General features: G+C 43.3%; 1 protein-coding gene across 1 annotated transcript in view; it reads right to left on the bottom strand.

Annotated features, from left to right (window-relative positions):
• The window catches only part of LOC115168137 (UHRF1-binding protein 1), a 58,586-nt gene that overhangs the window by 15,303 nt on the left and 31,112 nt on the right, over positions 1-12,171 (bottom strand). Inside the window, exons 8-13 of the mRNA XM_029723108.1 lie at positions 6,991-7,029; positions 6,706-6,797; positions 6,340-6,529; positions 1,785-1,925; positions 1,414-1,584; positions 1,034-1,217 (exon numbers count right to left, since the gene is read on the bottom strand). Of these exons, the coding sequence (XP_029578968.1) occupies positions 1,034-1,217; positions 1,414-1,584; positions 1,785-1,925; positions 6,340-6,529; positions 6,706-6,797; positions 6,991-7,029 (817 nt within the window). The remainder of the gene's footprint in view (positions 1-1,033; positions 1,218-1,413; positions 1,585-1,784; positions 1,926-6,339; positions 6,530-6,705; positions 6,798-6,990; positions 7,030-12,171) is intronic.

Genomic DNA, 12,171 nt, shown 5'->3' with positions numbered 1-12,171 from the left:
AGAAGACCACCAGTACCTGAGCGCCAAGTCTAGGACCAAAAGGCTCCTCAACAGCTTCCACCGCCAAGCCATAAGACTGCTGAACAATTCATTAAATCACCACCAGACAATTTACATTGACCCCTCCCTTTTGTACACTGCTGCGACTCGCTGTTTGTTTGTTACCTATGCATAGTCACTTCGCCCCCACCTACATGTACAGATTACCTAGCCTGTACCCCCCACACTGACTCGGTACCGGTGCCCCCTGTATATAGCCTCGTTATTGTTATACTTATATTATTACTTTTTATTTTAGCCTACCTGGTAAATATTTTCTTCTTCTTGAACTGCACTGTTGGTTAAGGGCTTGTAAGTAAGCATTTCACGGTAAAGTCTACACTTGTTGTATTTGACAAATAAAGTTTGATTTGACCACACCACCATGTAAAATCCTCAAAAGTCGCTGCGAGAAGCAGCATCGGATTTTTATTTTATAACAATAGGAAGTGAAATTTCATTACCAAAGCGTGTTTTCACCCACTAATTGTCTAAATTAAAGACATCCAGAAATGAGAGATAAGATCACTTCAGGCAGAAAAGCTACAAACGTCATAGCTTAGGGCTATTAAACTCTTAACCTACGAGGTCTGGAGCCTGCTGGTTTTCTGTACTACCTGTTAATTAATTGCACACACCTGGTGTCCCAGTTCTAAATCAGTCACAGATTAGAGGGCAACAATGAAAAACCGCAGTGGAACTGGCTTCAAGGTCCAGAGATGAGTTTGAGGGTCAGAGGTTATAGTCTAATTCTGTGCATGGCATATCTTTGGGGTGTTTTTATTTATTTTACCTTTATTTAACTAGGCAAGTCAGTTAAGAACAAATTCCTATTTTCAATGACGGCCTAGGAACAGTGGGTTAACTGCCTTGTTCAGGGGCAGAACGACAGATTTGTACCTTGTCAGCTCGGGGATTCAAATCTTGCAACCTTTCGGTTACTACCTTTCGGTTACTAGTCTAACCACTAGGCTACGCTGTCTGTGGGACTAACCGGGGTCTGCTGAGGAACTGTCGTTGCATATGTGCAGGTCTAGACGAGAGATGAAGGTGTGGTAGGAGGACTCTTTGACATCGTGTTGATCAAAGTACTGGTCCAGGGTACTGGGGACTCCACCACTGGGAGAGGGAGGAGGGTTTGTCCATAGAGCGTGTATACCAGGGGAAGGTGGTGCAGTCTAACACAGAGAGAATAATATCAACAATATGACTGCAATTATTACACAGGCTATTATAATATGTATACAAAATGCTTGAGTGAGTAGATAGACAGCAGATCAGTATTATAGTTAGACTTGAACTGCAGTACAATATAAGTGTGGGCTGCACTGTACTGTTTCTAACACATATAAGAGGAAGGTGGAAGGATGGTACCTGTAGGGACGTTGCGGCCATGCTCTTCCTCTGCTGGGCAGACTTCTCCATGGCCTCGCTCAGGGACTTGGCGTAGTGGATGACAGCTTTGAGCTGAGAGTCCGTCAGCACCCACAGCAGGTCATCCAGGATGAAGAGCAGCTTAGAGGCCAGCACGTTACAGTCCTTCAGCTGGGGTATGATTAAAGAGAGGAGAAACCTGGTTAGTTGTCATAAGACAATCATTTTACTGGTTAGTCAATGACACAATGTTGTTTGTTTATTTATCTATGATACACCATGAGAACAGTTGCATTTGAGAAACTGTAACATGGGTAAACGGTTGGGGAAAAGTCACATCAAGAAAACCCACCCCCATGGCCCAGTCTTACCCTGCGCTTCAGGGCGATGCGGATGCGTCCCTGGTTGGTGATGAGGCGTAGTGGGGTACTGTTCAGGTCCTGGTCCTCACTCTCTATGGCATCGGCCTCAATACGCAGACTCTGCCAGTTGATCTCCTTAAACGTCAACACCTGGGAGGTTGGACAGACAGACACAATATACATATCAGGGAACCAGTGTGTAGGAGGAGCCAGAAGTAAACTGGCCTAACAATCTTTGTCTATACGAGACAAACAGGGAGACCATGTAAAAGAGGTAATCTCTGAGGCTTACGCATATGCATTTCCTGATAACTTGATTACTGGATCTCATTTAGAGGGGGAAAAAAAATATATATATAAAAAAACACTAAACAATTGGCCTAATAATTAAGTGATTTACTGCTGGCCTGAAAAATAGATACAGTGACTCTGTAACCTGGACATGCTGTACTATCTGTACCATGTAACCTGGACATGTTGTACTAACTGTACCATGTAACCTGGACATGCTGTATTAACTGTACCATGTAACCTGGACATGCTGTATTAACTGTACCATGTAACCTGGACATGTTGTACTAACTGTACCATGTAACCTGGACATGCTGTACTAACTGTACCATGTAACCTGGACATGCTGTACTAACTGTACCATGTAACCTGGACATGTTGTACTAACTGTACCATGTAACCTGGACATGCTGTATTAACTGTACCATGTAACCTGGACATGCTGTACCATGTAACCTGGACATGTTGTACTAACTGTACCATGTAACCTGGACATGCTGTACTAACTGTACCATGTAACCTGGACATGTTGTACTAACTGTACCATGTAACCTGGACATGCTGTATTAACTGTACCATGTAACCTGGACATGCTGTACTAACGGTATCATATAACCTGGACATGATGTACTAACTGTATCATATAACCTGGACATGATGTACTAACTGTATCATGTAACCTGGACATGCTGTACTAACTGTACCATGTAACCTGGCCATGCTGTACTAACTGTACCATGTAACCTGGACATGATGTACTAACTGCATCATGTAATCTGGACATGCTGTACTAACTGTACCATGTAACCTGGCCATGCTGTACTAACTGTACCATGTAACCTGGACATGATGTACTAACTGTATCACGTAACCTGGACATGCTGTACTAACTGTACCATGTAACCTGGACATGCTGTACTAACTGTATCATGTAACCTGGACATGCTGTACTAACTGCATCATGTAACCTGGACATGCTGTACTAACTGTACCATGTAACCTGGCCATGCTGTACTAACTGTACCATGTAACCTGGACATGATGTACTAACTGCATCATGTAACCTGGACATGCTGTACTAACTGCATCATGTAACCTGGACATGCTGTACTAACTGTACCATGTAACCTGGCCATGCTGTACTAACTGTACCATGTAACCTGGACATGATGTACTAACTGTATCACGTAACCTGGACATGCTGTACTAACTGTACCATGTAACCTGGACATGCTGTACTAACTGTATCATGTAACCTGGACATGCTGTACTAACTGTACCATGTAACCTGGACATGATGTACTAACTATCATGTAACCTGGACATGCTGTACTAACTGTACAATCTAACCTGGACATGCTGTACTAACTGTACCATGTAACCTGGACATGCTGTACTAACTGTACCATGTAACCTGGACATGCTGTACTAACTGTACCATGTACCCTGGACATGCTGTACTAACTGTACCATGTACCCTGGACATGATGTACTAACTGTACCATGTAACCTGGACATGCTGTACTAACTGTATCATGCAACCTGGACATGCTGTACTAACTATCATGTAACCTGGACATGCTGTACTAACTGTACAATCTAACCTCTACATGCTGTACTAACTGTACCATGTAGCCTGGACATGCTGTACTAACTGTACCATGTAGCCTGGACATGCTGTACTAACTGTACCATGTAACCTGGACATGCTGTATTAACTGTACCATGTAACCTGGACATGCTGTACCATGTAACCTGGACATGTTGTACTAACTGTACCATGTAACCTGGACATGCTGTACTAACTGTACCATGTAACCTGGACATGCTGTACTAACTGTACCATGTAACCTGGACATGCTGTACTAACTGTACCATGTACCCTGGCCATGATGTACTAACTGTACCATATAACCTGGACATGATGTACTAACTATCATGTAACCTGGACATGCTGTACTAACTGTACAATCTAACCTGGACATGCTGTACTAACTGTACCATGTAACCCGGACATGCTGTACTAACTGTACCATGTAACCTGGACATGCTGTACTAACTGTACCATGTAACCTGGACATGCTGTACTAACTGTACCATGTACCCTGGACATGATGTACTAACTGTACCATGTAACCTGGACATGCTGTACTAACTATCATGTAACCTGGACATGCTGTACTAACTGTACAATCTAACCTGGACATGCTGTATTAACTGTACCATGTAGCCTGGACATGCTGTACTAACTGTATCATGTAACCTGGCCATGCTGTACTAACTGTATCATGTAACCTGGACATAATGTACTAACTGTACCATGTAATCTGGCCATGCTGTACTAACTGTACCATGTAACCTGGCCATGATGTACTAACTGTACCATCTAACCTGGACATGCTATACTAACTATCATGTAACCTGGACATGCTGTACTAACTGTACCATCTAACCTGGACATGCTATACTAACTGTACCATGTAACCTGGACATACTGTACCATGTAACCTGGACATGCTGTACTAACTGTACCATGTAACCTGGACATGCTGTACTAACTGTACCATGTAGCCTGGACATGCTGTACTAACTGTATCATGTAATCTGGACATGCTGTACTAACTGTACCATGTAGCCTGGACATGCTGTACTAATTGTACCATGTAGCCTGGACATGCTGTACTAACTGTACCATGTAGCCTGGACATGCTGTACTAACTGTACCATGTAACCTGGACATGCTGTACTAACTGTACCATGTAACCTGGACATGCTGTACTAACTGTACCATGTAACCTGGACATGTTGTACTAACTGTACCATGTAACCTGGACATGCTGTACTAACTGTACCATGTAATCTGGACATGCTGTACAAACTGTACCATGTAACTTGGACATGCTGTACTAACTGTACCATGTAACCTGGACATGCTGTACTAACTGTACCATGTAACCTGGACATGCTGTACTAACTATCATGTAACCTGTACATGCTGTACTAACTATCATGTAACCTGGACATGCTGTACTAACTATCATATAACCTGGACATGATGTACTAACTGTACCATGTAACCTGGACATGATGTACCATGTAACCTGGACATGCTGTACTAACTGTACCATGTAACCTGGACATGCTGTACTAACTGTACCATGTAACCTGGACATGCTGTACTAACTGTACCATGTAACCTGGACATAATGTACCATGTAACCTGGACATGCTGTACTAACTGTTCCATGTAATCTGGACATGCTGTACTAACTGTACCATGTAACCTGGCCGTCCTGTACTAACTGTACCATGTAACCTGGCCATGCTGTACTAACTGTACTATGTAACCTGGACATGCTGTACTAACTGTACCATGTAACCTGGACATGATCTACTAACTGTATCATGTAACCTGGACATGATGTACTAACTGTACCATGTAACCTGGACATCCTGTACTAACTGTATCATGTAACCTAGACATGCTGTACTAACTGCATCATGTAACCTGGACATGCTGTACTAACTATCATGTAACCTGGACATGATGTACTAACTGTACCATGTAACCTGGACATGATGTACTATCTGTGCCATGTAACCTGGACATCCTGTACTAACTGTATCATGTAACCTGGACATGCTGTATTAACTGTACCATGTAACCTGGACATGCTGTACTAACTGCATCATGTAACCTGGACATGATGTACTAACTGCACCATCTAACCTGGACATGCTGTACTAACTGCATCATGTAACATGGACATGCTGTACTAACTGTACCATGTAACTTGGACATAATGTACTAACTGTACCATGTACCCTGGACATAATGTACCAACTGTACCATGTAACTTGGACATGCTGTACCAACTGTACCATGTAACTTGGACATGCTGTACCAACTGTACCATGTAACCTGGACATGCTGTACCATGTAACCTGGACATGCTGTACCATGTAACCTGGACATGCTGTACCATGTAACCTGGACATGCTGTACCATGTAACCTGGACATGCTGTACCATGTAACCTGGACATGCTGTACCATGTAACCTGGACATGCTGTACCATGTAACCTGGACATGCTGTACCATGTAACCTGGACATGCTGTACTAACTGTACGATGTAATCTGGACATGCTGTACCATGTAACTTGGAAATGCTGTACAATATATACTGTGGCTTGACAGGAAGGAAGGTGAACACAGGGGGAGGTTTCTGCATAAATACAATACAACCGTGTTAATTAAATTATGTGGGCGTACCTCTCCTCTTTTTGGGTCCGTGATGCGGGTGTAGCGGAGGTCAGTCTTCTGCCATTTGGGGTTGAGACTGTTACCCTGGAGCTGCCAGAGCTCGAAGGAGGCGTGGAAGGCACGGGACTGCACCTTGATGGTGATGGAGTTGATAATGACAGACATACCCTCCACCACCTTCTCAGCAAAGCCATACTCACTGCAGAAAGACACAGGAATAGAATAGAACATTTGATGATAATGTAGACTTTATCACATTATTACTAACAACATATGAACAATTACAAATAACTATGTACCTATCCTTTCACTGGTAAAGAGCAAGAACAGTAAAATCCCTCAAAAGGTTCCAAACAGAGAACAGATAAGGCGTACCTCTGGCCAGCAGTGATGGCAATAGGGGAGGGGCCATTTGGGGCGCGGGGCTCCTCACACGTTCTCATCTCCACTTCTACCTTGTCCAGGAACTGCAAGGATACCATGGGTCAACATTGTAGGCTATAGCCTGAGGCCACACCCTGATAGCAGTATAACAACATTAAACCAATACAATCTGTTACAAGAGAAAGAAAGGGAGAGGGACAGATGGAGAGCGAGAGAAAGAAAAAGAAAAAAGTCAACAAACTCATGGAGTAATTGAACAAAGGGCAGAATTCATACCAGGCAAATAGGGCTGGTCTTCAACTTTGTCCATTGTATCTAAGGGAGACAAAACAGCAGGGACCAGTCATGCACAAACACTTTCCTCAGCACTGTTCTACTGGAATGTTTATCATTCACTGTGCAAAAGAGAGCTTACACCAAGAAACATTGAGGCTTGTGCTTTTAGACCTCTCCTTACAGACTAATATCTGACCTAGACTGGCTTCAAACTAGTAATACTGAAGATAAAAGGAACACCAGGGCCCTACAGAGGCAACCCACACAGAGCTCATCTCCTCGGATCTAGTCCACATCTCCCTAAACAGGCTGATCTATTCAGGGCTGTGGCCGGTGCTGTTGCTAGCCTCTGACCTTTTGTGTTCTTCCACACTGTTTCTCACTCTCTGTTATCTTGAGATAGCAGTGGGTCTAGAGATAAGCAGTGCTGCTTATCTCTGGACTGCTACCAGGGAGCACGAGTAGCTTATGCCCTCTGTGGCTTTCACTGATGGAGCTAAAGGCTCACGGTGAAACCACAATAACATGGTCTTGTCAAACCGCTCACCATAGGTTTTGTCTGGCAGTGCTTTACTGCTTTCACGTTAATATTCCTTTGGTCTGCAAATTGTGACCTTAAAGATTGAATCCGCAGTAGGGGGATACAGTGCCACTGGCTGCCCCACCATCATTCTTATTGTTTTTGTTGCCAAGCCGAGGAGTGTCCGCAGCATGGTAAAAATATTTTGAGTACATATTGTGCTCTTCTATCACGCATGCAATGATATCTAGGGGGGGGGACTGTTTTTGTTGTTTGCAGCGTTGCTGTTTCACCATGGAGGATTCCAGCTTTAACTGTCCCACCCTGATCTGTTTCACCTGTCCTCGCTATTGTCTCCACCCCCTACAGGTGTCGCTTGTTTTCTCCAGTGTATTTATCCCTGTGTTTCCTGTCTCTCTGTGCCAGTTCGTCTTGTATGTCCGAGCCTACCAGCGGTTTTTCCCGTTTCCCTGCTTTGCTTTTTCGCCTTTTTCTAGTCCTCCCAGTTTTGACCCTTGCCTGTTAAGGACTCTGTACCCGCCTGCCTTACCATTCTGCCTGCCCTGACCTCGAGCCTGCCTGCCACTCTGTACTTCCTGGACTCTGATCTGGTTATGACCTTTTGCCTGTCCACGACCATTCTGTTGCCTATTCCCTTTGGATTTATTAAACATCTTAAACTCCAACCATCTGCCTCCTGTCTGCATTTGGGTCTCGCCTAGTGTCATGATATTAACTAAAAAATGAATGCTGTGATGTACTAGTCAAAAGTTTGGACACACCTACTCATTCAAGGGCTTTTCTTTTGACCATTTTCTACATTGTAGAATAATAGTGAAAACATCAATATGGAATCATGTAGTAACCAAAAAGTGTTAAACAAATCAAAATATATTTTACATTCAGTCGGCCACCCTTTCCCTCGATGACAGCTTGGCATTCTCTTACTCAGCTTCATGAGGAATGCTTTTCCAACAGTCTTGAAGGAGTTCCCACATATGCTGAGCACTTGCTGGCTGCTATTCCTTCACTCTGTGGTCCAACTCATCCCAAACCATCTCAATTGGGTTGAGGTCGGGTGATTGTGGAGGCCAGGTTATCTGATGCAGCGCGTCATCACTCTTCTTGGTCAAATAGCCCTTACATAGCCTAGCTACAGAATATCTCCCCTCTCCTTCATTCCTTTCTCAAGCACAGAAAAAGGGGCTGTCAACAGTTTAGTGAAGTATTTTGTGGTTGCGAAAACATTGATTTCCCCAAATTAATCACTGGGTAGCTGCAGGAACAAGGTTGGAGAGCCCATGGCATACAGAGTTTGGGCGGAATATCACCTGTTGTGCAGCGAGAGCATGCTCCTCAAATGGTGGTTGAGGCATGGCGTGAAATAACTAATTATATTGATTTCTCAGCTGCACATCCTCCATTATAAAACCAAAGCAGCCTACCGGGCATCATTGAAAAACGAATCAGTGAGAAAGCGCGCAGCCTCCATTTGCTATTCGAGTGAATGCAGGGGACATGTCTTTTTGCCCCTGTTCCTGCCCATTTGATAATGGGCCATTCTAAATCAAAACAAATTCTACATACTCGTAAAGAGAAGATTAAATTGAGAATAGTCTGATGGGTGAAAATATGATCACTTAATGAGAAAACAGCTGTGCAGCCTGAGGTAATAGCCTATGTTCACATCATGCTAAAGTTGTATATAACTATAAATCTAGCATATAGGACATGTTTCAAATGATCACTTTTACACAACATAGCCACTTCATATGCACACATGCTCTAATGGTAAAAATATCCTTTTTATTTTATTCAGTTTTTCTTACTAAACTCAGCAAAAAAATAAACGTCCTCTCACTGTCAACTGTGTTTATTTTCAGCAAACTTAACATGTGTAAATATTTGTATGAACATAAGATTCAACAATTGAGACAAACTGAACAAGTTCCACAGACATGTGACTAACAGAAATGGAATGTGTCCCTGAACAAAGGGGGGGGGTCAAAATCAAAAGTAACAGTATCTGGTGTGGCCACCAGCTGCATTAAGTACTGCAGTGCGTCTCCTCCTCGTGGACTGCACCAGATTTGCCAGTTATTGCTGTGAGATGTTACCCCACTCTTCCACCAAGGCACCTGCAAGTTCCCGGACATTTCTCGGGGGAATGGCCCTAGCCCTCACCCTCCAATCCAACAGGTCCCAGACGTGCTCAATGGGATTGAGATCCTGGCTCTTCGCTGGCCATGGCAGAACACTGACAATCCTGTCTTGCAGGAAATCATGCACAGAACGAACAGTATGGATGGTGACATTGTCATGCTGGAGGGTCATGTCAGGATGAGCCTGCAGGAAGGGTATCACATAAGGGAGGAGGATGTCTTCCCTGTAACGCACAGCGTTGAGATTGCCTGCAATGACAACAAGCTCAGTCCGATGATGCTGTGACACATCGCCCCAGACCATGACGGACCATCCACCTCCAAATCGATCCCGCTCCAGAGTACAGTCCTCGGTGTAATGCTCATTCCGTCGACGATAAACGCGAATCCGACCATCATCCCTGGTGAGACAAAACCATGACTCGTAAGTGAAGAGCACTTTTTGTCAGTCCTGTCTGGTCCAGCGACGGTGGGTTTGTGCCCACAGGCGACGTTGTTGCCAGTGATGTCTGGTGAGGACCTGCCTTACAACAGGCCTACAAGCCCTCAGTCCAGCCTCTCTCAGCCTATTGTGGACAATCTGAGCACTGATGGAGGGATTGTGCATTCCTGGTGTAACTTGGGCAGTTGTTGCCATCCTGTACCTGTCCCGCGGGTGTGATGTTCAGTTGTACCGATCCTGTGCAGGTGTTGTTACACGTGGTCTGCCACTGCGAGGACGATCAGCTGTCCATCCTGTCTCCCTGTAGCGCTGTCTTAGGCGTCTCACAGTACAGACATTGCAATTTATTGCCCTAGCCACATCTGCAGTCCTCATGCCTCCGTGCAGCATGCCAAAGGCATGTTCACGCAGATGAGCAGGGACCCTGGGCATCTTTCTTTTGGTGTTTTTCAGAGTCAGTAGAAAGGCCTCTTTAATGTCCTAAGTTTTCATAACTGTGACCTTAATTGCCTACCGTCTGTAAGCTGTTAGTGTCTTAACGACCGTTCCACAGGTGCATGTTCATTAATTGCTTATGGTTCATTGAACAAGCATGGGAAACAGTGTTTAAACCCTTTACAATGAAGATCTGTGTAGTTATTTGGATTTTTACGAATTACCTTTGAAAGACAGGGTCCTGAGGGACGTTTCTTTTTTTGCCGAGTTTATAAAATCATATAAAATAATGGCACAGGACTTACAAGCACATCTTGTCAGCTTAATGAACATGCCTACAGCCTATGACATGGAGCATAGTCAGATAACATAGACCTACAGTAGGCCAACTCATTTTCTGTTCTTCTGAAATACATTTTCATATCATAATGTTTCCTTAGACCTGCCTAAAATAAATAATGGATTTATTGTGATGTTGTATATTCAATTGATTTATTAGGCTTTTTTAAATGTAGATGTTCCAAAGGCGCATCAGCAGCTTGTATGTGTGGAGTAGAGGTCGACCGAGTAATCGACATGGCCGATTAATTAGGGCCGATTTCAAGTTTTCATAACAATCAGTAATTTGCCTTTTTGGACGCCGATTACATTCCAATCCACGATGAGACTGTGTGGCTGTTACGCAAGTGCAGCATCAAAAGGACCTTGTGGCTGCAAGGAGTTGCTAGCTAGCATTAAACTTATCTTATAAAAAAAACTATCTTCATAAAATCACTAGTTAACTACACATGGTTGATGATATTTCTAGGTTAACTAGCTTGTTCTGCGTTGCATATAATCAATGCGGTGCCTGTTAATTTATCATCGAATCACAGCCTACTTCAACTTGATGATTTAACAAAAGCGCATTTGCGAAAAAAGCACAATCGTTGCAATAATGTACCTAACCATAAACATCAATGCCTTTCTTAAAATCAATACACAAGTATATATTTTTAAACCTGTATATGTAGTTAAAAGAAATTCATGTTAGCAGGCAATATTAACTAGGGAAATTGTGTCACTTCTATTGCGTATAGTGCAAGCAGAGTCAGGGTATATGCAGCAGTTTGGGCCGCCTGGCTCGTTACGAACTGTTGAAAGGCCATTTATTCCTAACAAAGACCATAATTATGACATAACATTGATGGTTGTGCAATGTAACAGTAATATTTAGACTTGGGGTTGCCACCCGTTCGATAAAATACGGAACGGTTCCGTATTTCACTGAAAGAATGAACGTTTATTTTTCAAAATTATAGTTTCCGGATTTGACCATATTAATGATCTAAGGCTCGTATTTCTGTGTGTTTACTATATTATAATTAAGTATATGATTTGATATTTGATAGAGCAGTCTGACTAAGCAGTGGTAGGCAGCAGCAGGGTCGTAAGCATTCATTCAAACAGCAGCTCTTAGCAATGCTGGGATGCACAGCGCTGTCAATGACTTCAAGCCTATCAACTCCCGAGATTAGGCTGGCAATACTAAAGTGCCTATAAGAACATCCAATAGTCAAATGTATATGAAATACAAATGGTATAGAGAGAAATAGTCCTATAATTCCTATAATTACTACAAC

Source organism: Salmo trutta, chromosome 30 (assembly GCF_901001165.1).
Source record: "Salmo trutta chromosome 30, fSalTru1.1, whole genome shotgun sequence".
Classification (NCBI taxonomy): Eukaryota; Metazoa; Chordata; class Actinopteri; order Salmoniformes; family Salmonidae; genus Salmo; species Salmo trutta.
The sequence above is the reverse complement of the archived record's forward strand: the minus strand, read 5'-3'. Positions and strand labels throughout refer to the sequence as shown.